This window comes from Tribolium madens, unplaced genomic scaffold, assembly GCF_015345945.1.
Source record: "Tribolium madens isolate multiple individuals breed KSU strain unplaced genomic scaffold, Tmad_KSU_1.1 Scaffold_96;HRSCAF=242;Tcas5.2_LG5, whole genome shotgun sequence".
NCBI lineage: Eukaryota > Metazoa > Arthropoda > Insecta > Coleoptera > Tenebrionidae > Tribolium > Tribolium madens.
In genome coordinates this window covers 12970608-12991189 of record NW_025401068.1, presented here as the reverse complement: position 1 = coordinate 12991189, position 20582 = coordinate 12970608, and the positions used below count along the sequence as shown (strand labels likewise).

At 36.0% G+C, this 20582-nt stretch overlaps 1 protein-coding gene across 7 annotated transcripts in view; it reads left to right on the top strand.

The window, feature by feature from the left end:
* LOC123013918 (zinc finger protein Xfin) overlaps positions 1-20582 on the top strand; it is a 48692-nt gene that overhangs the window by 23712 nt on the left and 4398 nt on the right. The window contains exons 1-5 of one of the 7 annotated variants that reach the window (XM_044412785.1): positions 3830-3956; positions 11987-12345; positions 15284-15715; positions 15914-17484; positions 19629-19848. In XM_044412785.1, coding sequence (XP_044268720.1) covers positions 12001-12345; positions 15284-15715; positions 15914-17484; positions 19629-19848 — 2568 coding nt within the window. In that variant the 5' untranslated portion in view covers positions 3830-3956; positions 11987-12000. Of the gene's footprint in view, positions 1-3829; positions 3957-4657; positions 4676-11709; positions 11728-11753; positions 11864-11986; positions 12346-15283; positions 15716-15913; positions 17485-19628; positions 19849-20582 lie in introns of those variants that run through there. The other 6 variants (XM_044412787.1, XM_044412788.1, XM_044412786.1 and 3 more) reach the window with 6 other exon arrangements.

Here is a 20582-nt window from a genome sequence, read left to right as displayed (position 1 = left end):
CAACTCTGAGTTATCTTATCACTAGATCAATACACAAGAAGTGCCTAGTAGCCGAAGACCCATTTACGTGATTTTCCATTGCGGCGCTTTTTCCCAAATAAGTCAATAAAAATTACCAACCGTTTGAGTTTTTCAACACCAAGAGCGGGTTTGAAAGAGAGCAAATAAGATAACACCTATCTATTAGTCAATGTGGGCTGCGAGCCTCATCCCGGTCCTGTGCTAATATCGCAGTTATTCCGATCTAAGAATAGTCGGTACAGATCGGTGGTCGATTTTCTCGTTGGCCAATTATGACCTTGAATAGTATTTGGTTTGGTATTTAGTCGTGTTAAGAAATATGTCCTTGATTTTGTGTAATTTTTTCAACACGTGTGTCCCATCTTCGGTACTATTTTTAATATTTGCCGGTCGACATGTTGCGTTAATGTTCGTTTTTATGGACGCACTAAAGAATTTTTTTGAATTTATATTTTCATTGTCAAACGACGAGTAAAATTTTATTGCAGTGTAATTAAACGAATAATTGTAAAAATAGCTAATTTTCTACTAAAATCTTGAAGCTGGTCCGATGAAAACGACGAAAAAATTAATTGCACCTAACGTAGACTAGGTCATGGCAGAACCTGGTCATTTAAAACATGTGAATGGCAAATAAAAGAAAATCAAAAATGTCGCTAATGATACTGGGTTTTTAGTAAGGGCATTCGAGTCAACAAACAACCTTTTAAAAAGTTGATTTCCAAGAAAATTCAAGTACAATCCAACGTTCCACGTAGGTGGTGAGCAGACGTGTTCCACAATGGTTTGTTTTCCGACGAAAACAGTGGAAATCTAGTAGAAACATCGTTATTTTTATTTTCAAAGAGAAACAGCGTTCACCACTTGTTGAATGATTTTTTTTCTACTACCTATAGAAAAGTGTGACACTTGACATTTTACAGGAATACCGGGTGATCGTAAATGATTTGATTTTTCACCTCAAGTTGGTGTCAACTTTGACTTTTAAATTCAAACGTCAAACTTGTCAATTGTTATTCATTTGCCTTTAATTTAATTTCCGATCAGAGTGGCCTGTGATTTTAGGGTTTGGGTTGGCGACATTGAAATACGTAGACAGAAAATATGACACATGTCAAATCTTCTGCCTTTATTTCATTTGGCGTTGCCAACTTAGTTTTAGAATGACAGGCCACGCTGAAAAAAAAAATTGAAAATTAGTAAAAAAAATTAAACTCGAGTTGTCATAAATTTTATTTCGAATGTTTATTTAATGCCTAATGCCAAATAGAATAAAAATTAAACCCTTGTTGAAACACATTTTATAAAAAAAAAGTTTTCCAATAATTCATAATAAATTTCATAATAATTAAGTTCCCCTGTTCATGGGTGTTCAAGCAAAAATGTTAACTGTGTTTATGAAATTTTTCATTCAATTCCAACCCTAAATTTAATTAAAAAAAGATTAAATACTCAATTTACTTTCATTTTCAGTCTTATATGTACTCGTAAATATTTATCTTTATAACAAGTAGTTTAATTTTAATTGTTCTTTGATAACAAGTGAAAAAACCGTTCAAGAATACGTAGGGAGGAGGAAATTGGGTCTCAGAATAGGGATTTATTTTGGTGATGGTGGTATCTTTGCACTCCAAGTTCATAAGAAGTTACCTAGTTTCTAGCTTCTGGTGGAAAACAAAATATTTGGAAGCAAGTCAAGTTTTTTTTGTTCTGATTTCGAGACAGCGAAAAGGCAAAAGGAAGGAGGAATTAAAACTAGTTTAAGATTTTGTTTGTCTAACTTTTATTCAGTTCTTTTTAACATTGAAATAATTTTTTGCCCAATTTCTGTTTTTCGGAATTTCGACGTTGCTAAATTATGCAGAAATTAATCTTATACTCTATTTCTTCTTATATTTTTTGAATTGGTGCACTTTTGGCCTTAAACTTGCCATTAAGCTCCAATTATGTGGGAAAAATAGCGATTAATCTGAGCAAGTAAAAGTAGTCAATTTTTAAGTCACTGTACACAGATTTCACTTTGATAATGTTCGTATCAATATGAATACATGTACAGTTGCGGAATTAAAATTTCGGGCAGTACTGTCATTTTCACAATGTAAACTCTAACATTAAACATTTACATTAATAACCTCATTCTTACTCTTGTCATGTTTATGTCATTTTGATTTCAAAAATAGCGTCACTGACAGAAAAGTTTAATTGTCAAATGTCAGTCATAAATGTCATGATGACAGTAAAAGGTAGTTTACAGTGATCTTTTTGAAATGACAGAAAAATTCCGTAACTGTACACTTGAGTGCAAAAAAAAAAACCCAAACTGATTTTTTATAATGTAATTTGGTCTGTTAATATGTGTCAGTTGTTTGACGTTGTCTTTGTCACAATTTCATAATTGTCAAGTTTTTCCATTTCCCCATTTCGTTTTTAACTCTTACTACCTATGACACTGCATTGTCAAGATCACCAAATAAGGCACTTCTAACCTATTTGGGAACACTTCTAACCTTTTTTCACACACAATGTAAATTTCTGGCGCACCCTGTAGAGTCAAAGTGCAAAATTTAAACTCTCATAACTTCAAAATTTTTATAGATAAATTTTTTAAACATTTTTTCCATGTTCCTGGTATGTATCTTATCTTATTTTAAATTTTTCTCTGGGGCGCGAGTTTTGGCGCACTTGTATGTAAATCTGAAAAATTTGACAATTTTGTTTTTGACAATTCGCGTTTTTATGCCTTCCAGTGTACATAGTATACTTTTGACTAATCTAATAAAAGAGTTAGTGTACTCAATGTCATTTCCGGGAAACTAAAAAAACTAAATAATTTCATTTAAAATGCTTAACACGTCTATTACATTTAATTCGTTACAACAATTTTGAGAATAATCTCTTCGTTTATCTGCAATGTTTTTATTTCGTTTGTGACATGTATTTCAATACCTGCTGGAAAGGGAATAAATCTTAAAAGTGGAGGAAGTTGGAAGTAAAATACCAATATGTTCATTTTTGTAAGGAGTAACCGGTGAATCATATAATGAGGAATAATAAAGTATAAAATCTGAATTGTATCATCAATCGAAAACTTATCATTTTCCTTGTTTGAACAATTAAACCAATTGTGTTAAGGAGATAAGTTTGTTCTCTTTGTCTTGTGCAAGATCTCTTACACTACTCATCGATTAATCGGAAGATAAAGCAAATTGTTGCAAAATATCTTGGCTTCGTAATGGCCGAGACCATGAAGGAAGGCTAGCTCGCATCCCGTGTGCCCCGGTCGTCGTTGTCTCTATTTCGGTCGGTTTAAGTATAATCGTGGGGTCAGCGTGTGTCGTTTAATCTCTTCGGGCATCGTCTCTTTGTCGATCGATGTCCAACTCGGAGGAGGAGGAATCCATAAAAGAGGGCCAACGCAGGCAGGCACCATGGTCTCGGTTGTGCATCATCGATTGCCCTCCCCGTTGCTAGCGACGCGGCGACAAAGAGAGGCAGAGGGTGCGGCGGCGAAGCACACGAGGGTCCGCCGGCTGGCCGCCCCGGCAGCTGACGCAGCAGCAGCGAAGAGGAACTCTCACCGTACCGATCTGCAGTGTTCCTCGGCCCGGTGTCTCGTGTGCATGTGTCTGCTGCTGCCTCATCATCCTCTGGCAGCGCGCGCCTCGTGCCAACTATTGCGACATCTTCGCCGAAGGCTTGTGCAACTGGACGGCCCGTGCTGGTGCCGACGCCCACCGTGCCACATTTTTAGACGTCTTGAAGGTCGTCGCAGCGACGTCTTCGACACCGAAGACCTTAATTGGCCGACCGCAACGCACCTTCGCATACGGTCGCTAATCGCACCACGTCCTTGGAGCGCTCTTATCGATACGTAAACAGTTCGCAACGACGTATTTGAAGGTGAAGACGACGACGGATCGACACGACTCGAACAGGTATACTTTGTACTTTTGCGGTGACATAACGCAGGGCGCGTCCTATGAAAGAACCTCCTCACCCGCGTGACTCGCTCTCTCTCTTCATTTCGCAGCGCCAAAAACTCTGACCTATTTGTGCTCTTCTTCGGGGCTTTTTATAACCAGCACCACGTGCGGTTGACGTCGCCTCGGGCTATTTTGCACACTATCCTAACCTCCATTCATAATCTTGCGCCATATTGACTGTCATACTGACATATAAACAATTTTCTTGTCGCTATGGTTACGAACCATTACCAACGCTGATTGATCTGTCATTTCCCAACTACCCCCTCAATGTTTATTTTCCACTGAATTCTTCATACGAGGCTTGATCAATAAACACCGACCAAGAAATTGGCCGCTTCCTCCACTTGCCTTAACCTTGACTATATCCTTTACAATAATCAAAATAATGAAAATACTCCGTTTATGTAAACATGTAATCACCATCTATGTGGCTTATGTAATTTCAATACTGTCATTATGAACAATAAGACGTGGCCATCAAGTTACATGTGAAATCTTTGACATTGGGACTTGAATTATCATTTCTTATCTGGTTAATTCGCAAACACGATCATTACCTGATGACGTCATTTCAAAGTCCACAAGACCCAAGAACTCGCTGGTTCGCCACCAATCATAATCTATTTTTAATCCCAGTTGGGCTGAGTTGAAGAGAAGCCAACTTCAGGGTGAGTCATTTACTTCTCTTATCACAAAAGTCAAATTTTAATTGTTGCCAACTGTCATTGCTGGTGACAGATTCGACTTTTGTTTTTCAAAGACGACGCGATCACAAATTTATTTGATGATACGAATAACGCAAGTCCAGTGTTTTTAAGAGAGGTCAAATATTGTTCCGTCTCAATTAATGTAATCATATCTAGACTTCAACCTCCTGCTGTAGAAGACGTTAAAAATGACAATGACTGACGGATTTTCTCTTTACTATCGGGTCAACGATCAATCTTTGTGTCAGATTTGCAGCGAATTATCATTAAAAAAACTGTTGATAAACATCCGCCGGCCTAAAAATACCCATTACGGGCCTGTACAGCGTCACAGCCATCCGCCGCCTCGTGCAGAAAACTGTAACACTCGTAATATTGATCGCAAGAAATTCGACCCTCCGGAGCACTTTTTATGTTTCCATGGTCGAAATTAAAGGGTGTGGAGGCGAAAATTTCCTTGCATTATGTATGCGAAAAACCAGATGTTGGAACACATGACAAAGACTTAATCACCGGAAAATCTTCCATTTCCCGGGAATGACGTCATTGAAGCGTCCGCGAAAAGCCTCCTCAAGAAGCTTATTTAAAGCCTCCTCGTTGCGTCATCGCGATATTAATACAATTATGGCGCAAGAAGAAGCCGCAGAACTCCTAAAAGGCCCCGAATTAAGTCGTCGTCGTCGTCGTGTGACGTCACACAGGATGACTCACGCCCACCATTGACCTTAGTCTGGGTGAGTGCGAAGATGGGTGAACGAAAGGGACAGGAATGGTGGGTCCGTTATTTTCGCTTTCGTTGGAATCTCGCATTGAAAGTTAATAATCAAGAGTGGCCTGGTGACCTCTAAACGAAGAATGTCACTCGGTTACATAACTGTCGAAGGCCGGTGGAGCGCCGTGGTCACCTTCTCGGTGGTGGTGATAAGAGATAAGATGGGTCTTGTGGGAATGGCGTTGCTTGTTTATGATGGAGGCGCGGTTGGGGATGCGCGCTAGCAAGCCCACACCAGCACCTCGTCGTTTTTTTCGTGCACGTTCTTGAAGATGAGGCGCGTAAAGAGTGGCCAAAGTTACTCCTGCTAGCAGGAGAGCATGAGTGGCGAGGAGGTGCGCGCGCGCTCACTCGTTTCGATGCCAACGCGGGGACCAGTGGCGGGGCTCACGGAGCGGAAACGGGGGCACGGATCGCGACAAAAAACAATTTGCGTTCTCTTGTTGCAATTAACAAATCGATACTAATTCATTGTAAATTATTGATTTAATTTTCAATTACATACTTTGTTCTTGTAATTAAGAAATAACTGAGAACCAAATTAACTTTTTTTAACTACAGCTGTCCCATTATTTTGAATATAGATTGTGTTTTTTTTTTAACATTTATATTGTCGAAAAAATGCATTGAGAAAACAAACAATATAAAAAATGCACTATCTACTTCTAGATCTAGGTGCTGATCCTTTTTTAACAGAATCCTGATATTTATACAGGGTGTGTCAGAACTCGTTCCCTAGAGAAAAATTTCAAGTAAAATAAAGAAATATGGAAAAAATGTTAAAAAAATTTAATCTGTCAAAAATTTTGATATTTGACATTTTTTATACTGATGATTTTGTAAATGTTTTTTTAATTATTTAGTAAAGGTAGAGAAATTTTGACAATAAAAGCCACAAATAACATTAAACAGAGTTACAATTTAGGATACAGCTTCCTTGTTTCCTCTTCTAATAGCCTGTAGCAAAAAAACTTGGAAAATATTATTATTCCAACAGTAATAAATAGATTATACATACAATTTTTTTTATGTTCCTGGTATCGCACCCCCTGTATAAAATGATCAAAAATGTCTTGAGTTGACATCTCTGATTTTTTAATGGTACAGTTGCGGAATTAAAATTTTGGGCATTATTGTCATTTTCATAATGTAAACTCTAAAACAACCTTTACATTAATAACCTCATTTTTTACTCTTGTCGTGTTTATGTCATTTTGACTTAAAAAATAGCGTCACTGACAGAAAAGTTTAATTGCCAAATGTCAGTCATGAATGTCATGATGTCAGTAAAAGGTAGTTTACAGTGACAGAAAAATACTACCCGAAATTTTAATTCCTTAACTGTACCATACCGGTTATTGACATTTAGGTAGGTACCTACAATAATCTTGTTACATCAAAAATGTATCAAACAAATCCATATCCGGTTGCAATATGTATTGAGTTAAAAATGCTTTTAATTAATTAATTCTTGATCACCTTGTATACTGAAATCCTGACTAAAATTGTTGAAATTAAAAAAAATCGATTCAGAATTTGCAAATAGTAATAATTTTTTAATTAATCTACAGGGTAATTAAAAAAGACCGTACGTACCCTCATTTGGACGACTTAGCGTTACTCACTTGTGTTATTTAAACATTTAAATTTTCGAAAAAATGCGGCGAGTAAAACATAAACATTTCTGCGCTTTTATTAATTTTTTATCACTAGATAAACGGTGGTTCGACCTTATTGAATCACTGTGTATGAACCAAAACTCTTTTTTTATACTTTTTTTTTTACAAGTGATAATTAGTCCTGTTTTATGAAACTTTGTCTTCATCTATATGTTTGGGTCGATCCTTTTGAGACACCCTGTATAAATGTTCGAGAATTTGCAAGTTACTATAATAAGACCCGGTGTTGAATCGAAGGTTAGAGGTAACAAAACAATAATATGTAGTAACTTTTGTTAGCAGTTGGAAAAATGTATCTGTTTTTCATTTTCTGTCACTTCATAAGCGGTGATTCGATCTTATTGAATCACGGTGTATAAACTTAAACTTTTTTTATACTTATTTTTTTACAAATGATGATTAGTGCTGTTTTATGAAACTCCGTCTACATCTGCAAGTTTGGCTCGATATTTTTGAGACACTCTGTATAAATGTTGGAAAATTTTGCAAGTTACTATAGTAAGACCCGATGTTGAATCGAAGGTTAGAGGTAACTAAACAATAATAGTAACTTTGTTAGCAGTTGGAAAAATGTATCTCAATGTTGAGGTTGCGCCACAAAGACAATCCCGTGCATGCCTTTTCTTCTGTTTTTCGTCATGACATTTCGGCCCACTTGATCGAATCTGGCTTAAATTGGCCGCAGTTGGCGATGACTAATCAATTAAGGTTTCTGGGTCTTGCTGAATCTCGCCAAGGACGAGGAGCAAAGACAAACTACTTTTAATTTTCGAAGAAGGCTTGCAGCTTCCTGTCCTCTTCCGAGCGACCATCTCGAATTTTTGCCTTCGAGATAGTCGTCAAGGAAAAATGCTATTTTAAGGCTGAGGAACCAGTCGGTTTGAGTCAAATGCAGAAGTTATCGGTTTTGCAACCAAGGTCGCTTGTTGCTGTGCACTTTTCCAACCAGTAAACATAACAATGGGTGTACGCGTTGCACTATTCGGAAAATTTCACAGATATCAAGCTTGCTAGGATTTTCTTATCATCGATGAATTGTGGAGGAGACAGTGGCGGAACTGTCACAATGATTTGTCAACTAATTTTAAATCAAACAAATAATTCTGCGGATTTACTATGCGCTTCCAAGAATTTTATTTGAAATAACATAAAGTAAAATTGTTTCGTGTTAAATAAGTAAACTTTGATTATGAAAGGTATTTATCACTACAGGTATGAAAAAAGAATTAGCACAATTAATGGATAGAGGTCGGTCACGTGATACCGGTTAGTGATGGTCTATTAGTGATTCACGCGTATGACTTTATTTTATTTTATATGCACCTACGCACGTATTCTGTTTTTACTATTCCTTCCTGAGACGGTATTTTTACTAATTTCTAGTCCGTTTAAGATATCTTTTTGACGAAAACACGAAGACACTTCTCAAAAATACTATTATTTATTATTTTATTTTGGAATTATAATTCCTCCTAACGTCGAGCTTTACACATTCCTAAATTATATCATGTTTTGTATTTTTTTTTAATTAATTTCCAAGTCTTTGTTGAATCTTTAAGCTGCAAGTAGTGTTGCTATTACTATATTTTGTCCATTTGAATTAAATTTAGTCTTGATTTTGGTCACTAATTACAGAACTGGCACAAAAAACATGAAGAATTAGATTAGAACATTAGATTACAAACTTAGGTAACAATTTAAAGGCGAAATTCTTTTGTTATAAGAAGTGGCAAAAAATTGGTTTTAATGTAATTTTGTTGATTTTTTATTAAAATTTTAATAAAATGTAAAAAATAAAAGGAAACCTTATTTAGCATTCAGCGGGTTTTGCACATTTCTTGTTGTCCGTTTTCAGAACAGTGATTTTATTTTCTTATTTTTTTAAATGCTACAGACGAAACTAATATACCATGTGAACAAAAAGTATGTAACCAAAGGTTTTTTACTAAAACTATTTATTTATTGAAAAAACTAATTGATGAATAATAAAGTGCTATAAAACTGTGACGTTTCTTACGAATACAATTTATCAAAAATTTTGGAGTTTTACAAGATTTTTAACTTTTTCAAGTGGCAACCTACTAAGGATTACAACAATCTACGTTTGATTCAATTTTTATCGAAAAAAAAAAAATAAGTTGCTTTTAAAAAAAGTGAAAAAGCCAAAAACAAAACAATGTTTTCTATTTGTTTTTTTTTGTTTACCCCGTATTTTGAACTCCCCGAAAAATGGGAATGGCTGAGAACTGTTGGTTGAAATAATGAATACTGATTGAATAAATAATAATTTTTTCAATTAAAAATGCATCAATGTTGAGTTTTGTTTCCTATCAATAGAAGTATTGATACAGCTAAATATTTTCAGAACGGGGTAGCAGAACACGTTGAAATTTGGTAAACAGTTAGAAGTGTTTAGATTCTTCTAACTTGATTTTTTTAATGGAACGAAGAGTTAAATTTAATAATTTTTAAGAGAGCAATTTTTTCTGAATTCAGTGATGTAACATATGCCCAGCTTTATTTTTATTAAAAGGTAAAAAAAATTGAAATTCAAAAATGTAATTCTGGAAAAGTAAAACTAAGATGTTTATCAAATTTCTATTTCTATTTGCTCTAGGGATACAAGGCTAACTTGATTTTTTTTAATGGCATGAAGGGTGAAATTTAATTTTTTAAGAGTTCTATGATGTAACCACATCCATACCTTATTTTAATCAAAACTTTTAAAAAAATATCGAACTAATGAAATTTTGAAAAATGTAAAATTTTGTCAGCCTTGGTAATGTTGTTTTTATCTATCGTTAGTTCTTTGCCGCCTGAACTTTGACCAAAAAATAAGTAAAAGTTATAATAATTGTTAAAATAACGTTTTTTTTTTAACTGGAAGAGAATACATTTTAATTAAAAAAAGCTTAAACACAAAATACATACAAGTTTTTGGATAATAGGCAAGTAACTTAAAATTGGTGGCATTTTTTTCAAAGCACTCTTTGCATAAACGCTTTTTCTTAATTTTTATCAGCATGTAAAATTTGATCATATTGTGTGATACATCGTTGCAATCAGGAACAAAAAAACTTTTCAAAAATACATAAATCAAATATGGCGTCCATAAGAAAATCCAAAGTTGAGTGTTGTAACTCTGATATCAAGAGCGCCTTGGAAAATACGATGACAGATTTAGATTCCTAGTAAAAAAAGCCTTAAGAACGTCCAAGTTAAAAACGCCTAGGTCTTTTAGTTTTTGCTTGAAAAAATAAAAACGAAAAATACAAATTTGCGTTTTTTTCCAATAATAATTCAAAAACTAAAAATGACACAATAAATTTTCTTCCAGATTATTGTTCAACATAAAAATGCGCAACTTTGCCCTAATTTAACCGACCTCGTATCTCTTATAATAACTGAGATCATGGTGGAGCTCGAAAAACGAACACCCTGTATACCAAATTTCAAGTTTTGATGAACATTTTTATGATATTTAACTGTATCCATACTTTTTAGCGACTTTGTATTTACTACAATATTTGCGAAGACTAGTCCGTTTTTGAATCACTTTGAATTCGCGCCCCAGAAAAAAAAGAGATTATTATTGGAAAAACGGAAACATTTATTCCTGGTTGAATATAAAACTCGCGGCCTAGAGAAAAATGCCATGTAAGGTAAGATACCAGGAAGATGGAAAAAATGTTAAAAAAATTATCTATAAAAATTTCGAAGTTATGAGGGTTTAAAGTTTGAATTTTGACTCTATTTATTTCTGTTGGAAAAATAATTTTCTAGGTTTTTTTGCTATAGGCTATTAAAAAAGGAAACAAGGAAGCTGTATCCTAAATTGTAACTCTGTTCAATGTTATTTGTGGCTTTTATTAGCGAAATTTTTGTCTCTTTACTAAATAATTGTAAAAAAACATAACAAGATCATCAGTATCATTAAATAGATATAAAAAAATGTCAAATATCAAATTTTTTTGACAGAGTATTTTTTAAACATTTTTTCCATGTTCCTGGTATCTTATCTTACTTGAAATTTTTCTCTGGGGCGCGAGTTCTGGCGCACCCTGTATTTTTATTCTTTGCTGATTATTGTGTATTTAACTATTCAATTTTTTTTCACATTTAAAGGAAACTCCTTACTTTTCTACGTTTTTTTATGGCAAGTTTTACCAATTTTCTTTGCCGTTTTGTTTTATTTTAATAATGCAGTTAACAAGACATTTTTCCTTCAGTTTTTTTCTTGCCGCTCCGATTTAATAAACACGAAAAATTCCAATTGTTGATATTGATGCAAATTCGTGTCGTCATCCTTCGCCGGAATATTTTAATCGTTTCAACAATTTACGCCAGCAAATTTCTTTTCGCGTCATTTCGTCCGATGTGAAACCTTGACGCCGACCAGCAACGTTCTTCGTGCGTATCGGCGCCGCTGCGCCACTGCTCTTGCGATCTAGGCCAAGTATGTCGAAGAGAGCATTTAAACCGCAAAGTTAAAGTTGCCTGTTGTTGGCATTTTGATTTTGACGTCAAAGAAAAGTCATCGCTTGGGAAAGAAATTTCAAGTTGTAAGTCTACCACACGTGTCTTTGGCTCTTTCGTGGGTGTTGTTTGGTGGCGGCGCACTCGCGCGTCCTCGTCCTAATTATATGCCCGCTCGGCGATGACGCTTGTTTACCCGTTCCGCGTTGCCATGTCATGCAGGTGAGCTGGGGCTCGGGCCTTGGCGCGAACCGGGTCAAGGAGGAGCCGCCAAAGAACCGGAGAGCCTTATCGATTCCCTCCATGTTGCCATGTCGACTTGAATGAATGGTCGTGTTGTTGCAGGTGCACGGGCTAGCATGTCCGTGCCGTCGATGGTAGTGCAACATCGATCAGGAGAGGCTCTGATAGTGCGCAGCGGCGACGCGCTTTTCGACGACTTTGACGACGAGAAAGACCTCCCCGAGTGCAAGGTTAAGCGAAACTACTCGTGCGCCAGCTGCGACTTCTTCACGCAAAACCCCAGGCACTACCTCTACCATCTCCGCGATGTTCACGAGGAGAAAGTGAGGATCTACGAGTGCCCCAACTGTCTCTACGCCTCCAAACACTTCCAGAAGCTGTTGCGTCACACCAAGATGGTGCACGGCGACAAGGACGACGACGACAGAGCCGACACGCCGCCGCCGGACGACCCCGAAACGGTACCACTAACTCAAGGCCAATCACAGCTCCCTAGGTTCACCAAAAGGAATTAGTCCTTTTAACAGAGGGGAAAAACTTATTGTTTATATCCTGGTATCCCTAGTTACAGTTTTTTAACTTATAACCAATTCCTTTATAAGTCTAGGAAGCTGTGGGGGTTTTTCAATTTCACGGTTGCTAAACCTTATTGTGACAGTTTTTTTGAAGATTATACATCGATTTTTGGATATAATTACCAAAAAAAAAATGTATAATGCATATAAATCTGACTTTGATTCTTTTTTATTGATAAAATGAGTAACTTGACAAGAACTTTGACCACTGGTTCATCAAACCATCATTAGACCAGGAAAATTTTCCAAAATGTGATTCATACGAGTATGTCAATTTGACATTTTTTAAAGATTAAGCATAATTATGTTGATAAGTGATCCGTTTTTCATGTTTTAACAATTTTCTTAAAAAGTTCGTTGCTATTTAAAAAATGATAAATAACAATTCTAAAGACAAGCGTTGTAAGTGTTGTTATGAAGGCTAACACGATTTTCTTAATAATTTTAATGTTAACGTGCTAAGTACTGCTAAACTTTGAATCTATTTTCTTAAAAAAATATTTATCTTCAAACGGTCGAAAATGCCGAAAACGCAAATTGATTTTTTTTATAATGTGTTTGGCCTGTTAATAATGCCAGTTTTTTGACGTTGTTTTTGTCACAATCCACAATTTCATAATTGCAAACTTCTATTAAGTTTTTCCATGTTTTTCAATTTCGTTTTTAACACTGACTATGACACTGCACTGGCAAGACCACCAAATACAACATTTTGATAGTTTTCTAACCTTTTTGGGAACAACCTTTTTCACACTATGTAAATCTCTGAGAAATTTGACAATTTTGTTTGACAATTTGCGTTTTTTTTTGCACTCAAGTGTATTTTCTAAATCTTCAAAATGACAAGTTCATAATGTGGTTCCTGTCGAAGGGCCGTTTCATATTTAGTGATCTTGCTGTTCCATTTATTTTGTCTGCAATGGTACCTTGAAACTTTATTAGTAGTAGTGCGCCAGAACTCGCGTCCCATCAGAAAAAAAAAAAGAAAAAAAATGTTAAAAAAATTCTACCAATAAAAATTTCGAAGTTATGAGAGTTTAAATTTTGCACTTTGACTTTATTTATTTCTGTTGGAAAAATAATTTTCCAAGTTTTTTTGCTACAGACTATTAGAAGAGGAAACAAGGAAGCTGTATCCTAACTCTGTTTAATGTTATTTGTGGCTTTTATTGGCACTTTTCCTAAATAATTATAAAAAAAACATACAGAGTAAATATAAAGTATGGTACCAAGAGGTTTGTTTTTAAATCATTTGCCTCCATAAAATGATAGTTAATATAAATTAAAGTAATGTAAAAAATCTGATCGTATTTTGAGAACAAAATTGTGTTTTGTTTTTGAGTTATGCGATTTTTTGTCAATATTGCAGTTTATTAAATTTAGTTGTCATTCTTAGATCATAACTACGGATACCTAAAGACCAATAAAAAAGTAAAGTATGTAGTTCTCCGTAATCATAACTTTAATGAGAGAAATGGTTTATAGTGGGTTGCCATTTAAAAAAAAAAAATTGTAGAATTCAAAAACAAAAGAATATTTCGAAAAATTTTATTCTTGATTAAATATTACTTTTTTATAGTACACTTGGATGCAAAAAAATCGGTAAAATGTCAAAGCATAAAAATGTCAGATTTTTATAAATATTTATCCATTGTTTGAATATGGCTTAATTCTAAAAGGTTAAGTTAGAACTGACAGTTAATCTGTAGTACTCACTACTCATTGGGTTTTCGCGTAAGTACTGAACTAATTGATTATCTTGATTTGCATTTGATGCTCTCGGCATTTAAGTGCGGCATTGCAGAAAAAATTATTTGAATGCGACAGATGACAAATTGACAAGGGCAAAACCTGTTTCAATCTAAAGAAAATATTATTTTCCATTTTTATTGCAATCAACTGTCATCATTTATTTATTATTTTTTCCAAAAAATTAACAGTTTAAGCAAAAATCGTTTGGTTCCATACTTTTTATTCACATGGTACCTACACAAAATCATCAGTATTATTAAATAGACATAAAAAATGTCAAATATCAAAATTTTTTGACAGATAAATTTTTTCTACACTGGCGGACACGGACAATTTGTCATCCGACTGACATAAAAATGTAAAACGGGCCTTAGGCAACTAACCTCACTTTTTGTTTTTGTAATTTTTATCTTAATAGTTATGGAAAAAATGATAACAAATCAAAATAATTTATTAAACTTATATAAAAACACGTATTGCTGGCATTATTGTTTCGGAAAATCGACGCTAAATATAAATTTCAACTAAAACTTTCAAATTTTAGTTTCAAACGTCAATCATAATGACAATAAAGCGTGGTTTACATTGACATTTTTTGAACTGACATAAATTTGATGTCCAAAATTCCATGTCCGCCAGTGTATGTTCCTGGTACTCCTGGTATATCTTATCTTACTTGAAATTTTTCTCTGGGGCGCGAGTTCTGGAGCACTCTGTATTTAAAATGTCTACAAATCAAATTAACTCCATTTAATCAAATTCAGTTTTTATCACTTGATCTACTTGGTCTAAATGCCTGCTGTAGTTTTTGTCTACTGTCAGCTCTGTCGAATGTTTAAATTATTTTTTTTTTCAAATGTTTTGCGTATTATTTGTTCAAATTGCATTTACTTTTTCAAGGTGATATTTAATAAAAAAACACAGCTATCTTATTTAAAGTCGTCATTTAAGAACGTTTAATCATTGTGACAGCTGTCATGTCATTAGTGTAAAAATGACATACATCAGACTTGTAAATATTAGAAAAAACCCCGAATCCAAGAGTCGCCAACCTAAAATTCGTGTTCCCCAGGTGTTCAAATGCTCAGTTTGTGCGTTTAGCGCCCGCACCCGAGCCCAACTCGATCGCCACGAGCGCGCCGAGCACATCAAGACAAAATTCTTCAAATGCACCAAGTGCACATACGCCACCCACATGAAGGCGCGCTTCACCAAACACGTCAAATACCACTCGATGCCGATGATCAAGTGCGACATGTGCGACTTTCGCACCCCCTACAAGTGGAACCTGGACCGCCACTGCAAGAACCACAACGGCAAGGGCGCCTTCCGGTGCTCGGCGTGCAACTTCACCGCCGACATCAAGCAGAGTTTGACCGTGCACGAGATGAACCACCATGTGCCGCCCGTGGGCCAGGCGGCGGGCCTGGGGGTGGGGCGCCGACGCAACAAGGTGGGGGCGAGCGACGCCACCGCCGCCGAGGAGGCCGCGCGCCAAGAACAGGTAAGCGTTATCAGCGAGGTGTTATCGGTGTGTGCGCTCGATAACGCCACGCCGATCTTTGCCTTGGGCGTAACAACGCGATAAACTCGCTCAGTAGTCGCCTCAGCGGGCCGCGACGCGTTTCGACGGTGTTACAGCTCTCGAACTTATAATAGCCGCCGAGCGCCCACACTCGACTAATTCCGTTTCGCACGACAGGTACCCCCCGAAACGGAAAAGAAAACCAAGCACAGTCCCGAGCAGGGCTCCTTCGGACCGGACTTTATCAACCCGGATGACATCATCCACCACGCCAATGGCAACGTCTACATCAAAAACAAGTGCAAGTTGTGTAACTACAAGTCAGCATGGGCCTCAGAAATGACCAGACACGAGCAAAAAGTACACAATATTAATACTGACCCGAAACCGAATAAGAAACCCACAAGACCCATACCCAATCTCATCCCCATACCCTCCAAGGTGAAGAAGGAGCAAGAACCTGAAATGACAGAGCAAGACATTAACGATATTTGCGCCAAATCGGCCAACAGCGCCCTCAAGGACTTTGCGTCGTTGTTTGGCAGCGAAGACGTCTTTGAAAATTGTCAAACTAAAATCCCTGATCTCATCCCAACCACTAAACAAACCACCACCGATGAATTCAAACAAAAGAATGCCTCCTTCTTTGACAAACTCAAAGAGAAACTCATGAGTAGCACCAACTCCATGACGTGTCCATTGTGCGGACATAAGAGCAAATGTTTATCGGAACAAATCAAACATCAGAAAAAATGTGGTAAAGACAACCATACTCAAACTCCGAGTACGTTCACGAGCTCCTCCAGGTGTCAGTATTGCCGACAGAGGTGCAAGTCGAGTCAGGGCCTCTACACCCATCAATTGACATGTCCCGAAGCCCTCAAAGCGGCCGACGAGTCCGAAAACGAGCTAAGAATCGACGAAAGCCAATCCGAGGATGGTGAAACCAACAACAATAATAAACCCCATCCGATGGAGAATCGTGTTTTCATCTGGAACAACATTGAATTCCCCATGGATGTGGAAGTTGATGATTCGAAATATGAGTACAAAGTCGATGATAACGTCTCCTTGGACCTCTCAGTGCGCACCCAATCACCTGGAGGTAGTGAACGCAGTGAGAGCAGCTACGTGGGACAGGAATTCACCACCACCCATCTACACTCCCCCGTCGCCGACAAGATTCCCACCCATGGGAATGACATCACCGTGGCGCAGCACAAACGTGTCTTTAAGTGCCCCCATTGCACCTTTTGGGCCTCGACGGCGTCGCGTTTCCACGTGCATATTGTAGGGCACTTGAATAAGAAGCCCTTCGAATGCTCACTTTGCGCCTACAGGTCGAACTGGCGATGGGACATTACCAAACATATCAAATTGAAATCGGTGAGAGACCCAGCGCATGAAAGCGCCAAGGTTTTGATGACGGACGAAACGGGACGCAGGAATTACACCAAGTACAATAAATACTTGACTGAGATCCATGTGAGTGGGAATCAGAGTTTGGATACGAGTGGAGGGTCGGGGACGAGGCCCAAGCACCATGATAGGAACACCTCGCCGAGTCAAAATAAGGGTGATTTACCGAAATTGACGCGAGCGCCATCTGGGAATGATTTTAGTCCGATGTTGAGGCCGCCGCCGCCGTTGAAAGCCGCCGATGGATCGTTTTTCAAAGTTGATAAGAATAAGAGGTCCAATGTGGATAATAAGAGGACGTTTTTCAAATGCAAGAAGTGTAATTTTAGGTGAGTGGAAAATTTTTATTGTGCGGTTTGTTCACGTCAAGTGTTAAGGTAATTGGTGTAAAAAAGTTTATTGCACATATTGTTTATAATTTGGAAAAAAACGTTAAAGACCAGCACTTGCTATACTGATTAGAGATTTTTCTTCAGAATTTAAGCGTAACGTCAGTTCCTGATGAGACGGTGATTTTGAAATTTTTAATCTTTCTAATTTTTTCTGAAATAACCAAATTTTGACCCTGAAAATCACAGAAAATCACAGAAATTAGATTAGGAAGTATTAAGAGAAATGCAAAAGACGGAAGAAAAATGATTTTCTCTTAATGTAAATTTAGCTCAGAATGCACACCTCAATTACTCATCCTTATCAGTTGAGTTTGATAAAGCGTTAAAACTTATTAATTACAAAATTACAGTAAGTACTATTCGTCATGAAATTAATTAAACGAATTCTCTAATTTTTTAACCGGTTTTAATGTAAAATTGTAAAACGGTCTTTAGATATTAACCTCACTTTCAACTTGTCACTAATAATTATTGTCAGTGATGACATTTTGACGTTTGAAAAGTCAAATTTGACGTTAAAACCTACTTTACACCGATTTTTCAACAAGTATCAAAATTTTGATGTTTCATTTTCCAATTTGTGTTAATTTTTATTCTTTTTTCAACTGTAATGGCTCTTTCTGAAGTTTATATTAAAAAAAAAAACAACAGAAAAAGCATTCGCGAGCATTAAATTTTGGTTGTCAATGTTATACGATGTCGTAAAAGAGTTTATTTTTCTTTATTTAAAATTTTATGTAATCTGACAGACTTATTGACACTAAATAACATACAAGGTGAATATAAAGTATAGAACCAAACGTTTTTTATTTGTCATCACAAAATAATTAATATAAATTAAAGTAATATAAAAAATGTGATCGTATTTTGAAAACGAAAATTTTGTTTGTTTTTGAATTATGCGATAATTTTTTCAAAATTGCAATTTATATAAAAAAATGAAAAAATTAAATATAAAGTGGATAGTCGTAATCCTTAGATCATAACCTTTGTTCTGGATCAAGTGATCAAATACACGTTGGAATTACTGTTGTTAGTTACTTCAAGTTACAATTAATTTATATACAAGTCATAATTTGAAAATACAGAAGTTTTATAAAGAATTCCATATCCATTTAATACATCCTCTACAAACACTACAAACTTCATGAGAAAAACTATAAATAGTGGATTGCCATTAAAAAATTTTAAAAAAATGTATAGAATTCAAAATCAAAAGAAAATTTCGAAAAATTTTATTCTTGTTATAGTACTGTATCATTCATCAATTAGTTTTTCTAAAAAATAAATAGTTTAAGCAGTTTGGTGGTTTTATATAGTCGTTTTCATATTAATGTGCATCGAAGTAGTCGTTGGAAGGAATCATTTTAAGTTGGCAACCATGCGAAAATTCAAACAATCCTAAACTCAATCTTCTCTAAAAATGTGTACCCCAGTTTATGAGATAGCAAAAAATAATTAAAGCTAACAACGTAATTAACGTCGGGTGGCAAACATACAATTTTTTTTGTCATTACTGATGTGATTAAATTTGTTCTGAATGACATCAATGACACTATTTGTGTGAATCGGCCTTTAAATTAAAGATGCATTTACAATTTTACAACCTACTTGATGCACATTAATATGAAAAAGAGGAGAATTTTTAAATAATATTGACAAACAACAAACTTCGTAAATACCGAACAATACAGGGTGATCCCACAACACTTACTGATTGTGTGACAAGAAAGTCGCTTTTAATTTCTCTAGAAGACACTGATTTAATATAATGTCTTTTGTAGCGTGCGATCAAAAAAAAAATAAATTAGAGTAGGCGGTGATTAAAGTCCTTCAGATGGCAATCCTGATTTTTGACATCAAATGTCATCGGAAACTTTGACAAGTTTGCGTTTTATACCTTTTGAGTGAAATAATGTTCACTTTAGAGCAGAAAATTATCATTGCTGTACAAGACGAAAACGTGAATGGTGATTTTCCCAGCCAATGTGTTGCCAACTGTAGAATTTTTCTAATTTTTTGTGTTTTTTGATCGCACGGTAATGATTGTATTTAAAATTTGTTTTTTTTTTTTTTCCTAGGGACGTTTCTCGCGAGATCCTCTTGGCGCACGTGAAGGGCCACTACCCGCAGGGCTCCGGCGGGGGCGTTTCTGCGTCCAGCCCCAGTCAGGACTTGAGTTTGCGAGGTTCCAGTCCCGAGAAAGATGAGGCAAGTGTTAGCACGTCAGCGAAAGGGAGCCAAGCGCCCTTCCGCTGCGGTCACTGCAACCAGGTATCAAATTGGAAGCATGTCATTCAGGTACTAACACCGCTTTACTAACAAACTAACCAAAAAAATGCCTGTTTTCTGCCTGATGTGTAAGGACCGCAGGCCGGAAACAAGGCATTCTGTCTGTGTTCGGCTGTGCATGTGACATATCATGAATTTTTTTAGTCGCTTTTCACGTTGTGTTGTTGTTATTTATGTGGGTTAGGGAAAGATGACTCGAATTAATACAATGGCTATTGTTCGATCGGTTGATTGATATTAAAAAGTCTAATCGTGATGGGTGGCTGTTTAAAATTTCAAACGATTCAAAAGGGGTGCCAATCTAGGCCCAGCGTACTACTACTAACGATGAATAATTTAATACAGGCTTTCGACAATTTAATCTTTTATTAGTTTAGTTTATCATTATTTATTCAAAGGAGTAAAGAAGTTGAAAGCAAACAGTTTTGGTAAATTTAAACTTGATGTCACGGGTTTGGTATATGTGTTCCTTTCGATTTATTCTTTCCTAAATAAATTATTCATCTGATTGTTGATGCGTATTTTCCTGGTTGGCCTGATTCGATGTTTCTTCCGACTTTCAGATATTTATTTTAGTTTAGGTACGTCGTTATTAATCTTTATTCCACTCGCAAGACGGGAAAAATAAATTTGCCAAATATTTTATTATGTATTCAACCAGGAAAAGTTTTTTAGGTTTTTCCAATAACAATCTCTTATGTAGCAAAAAATGTAACAACAAAGTAAAAAAATAACTTCTAAAC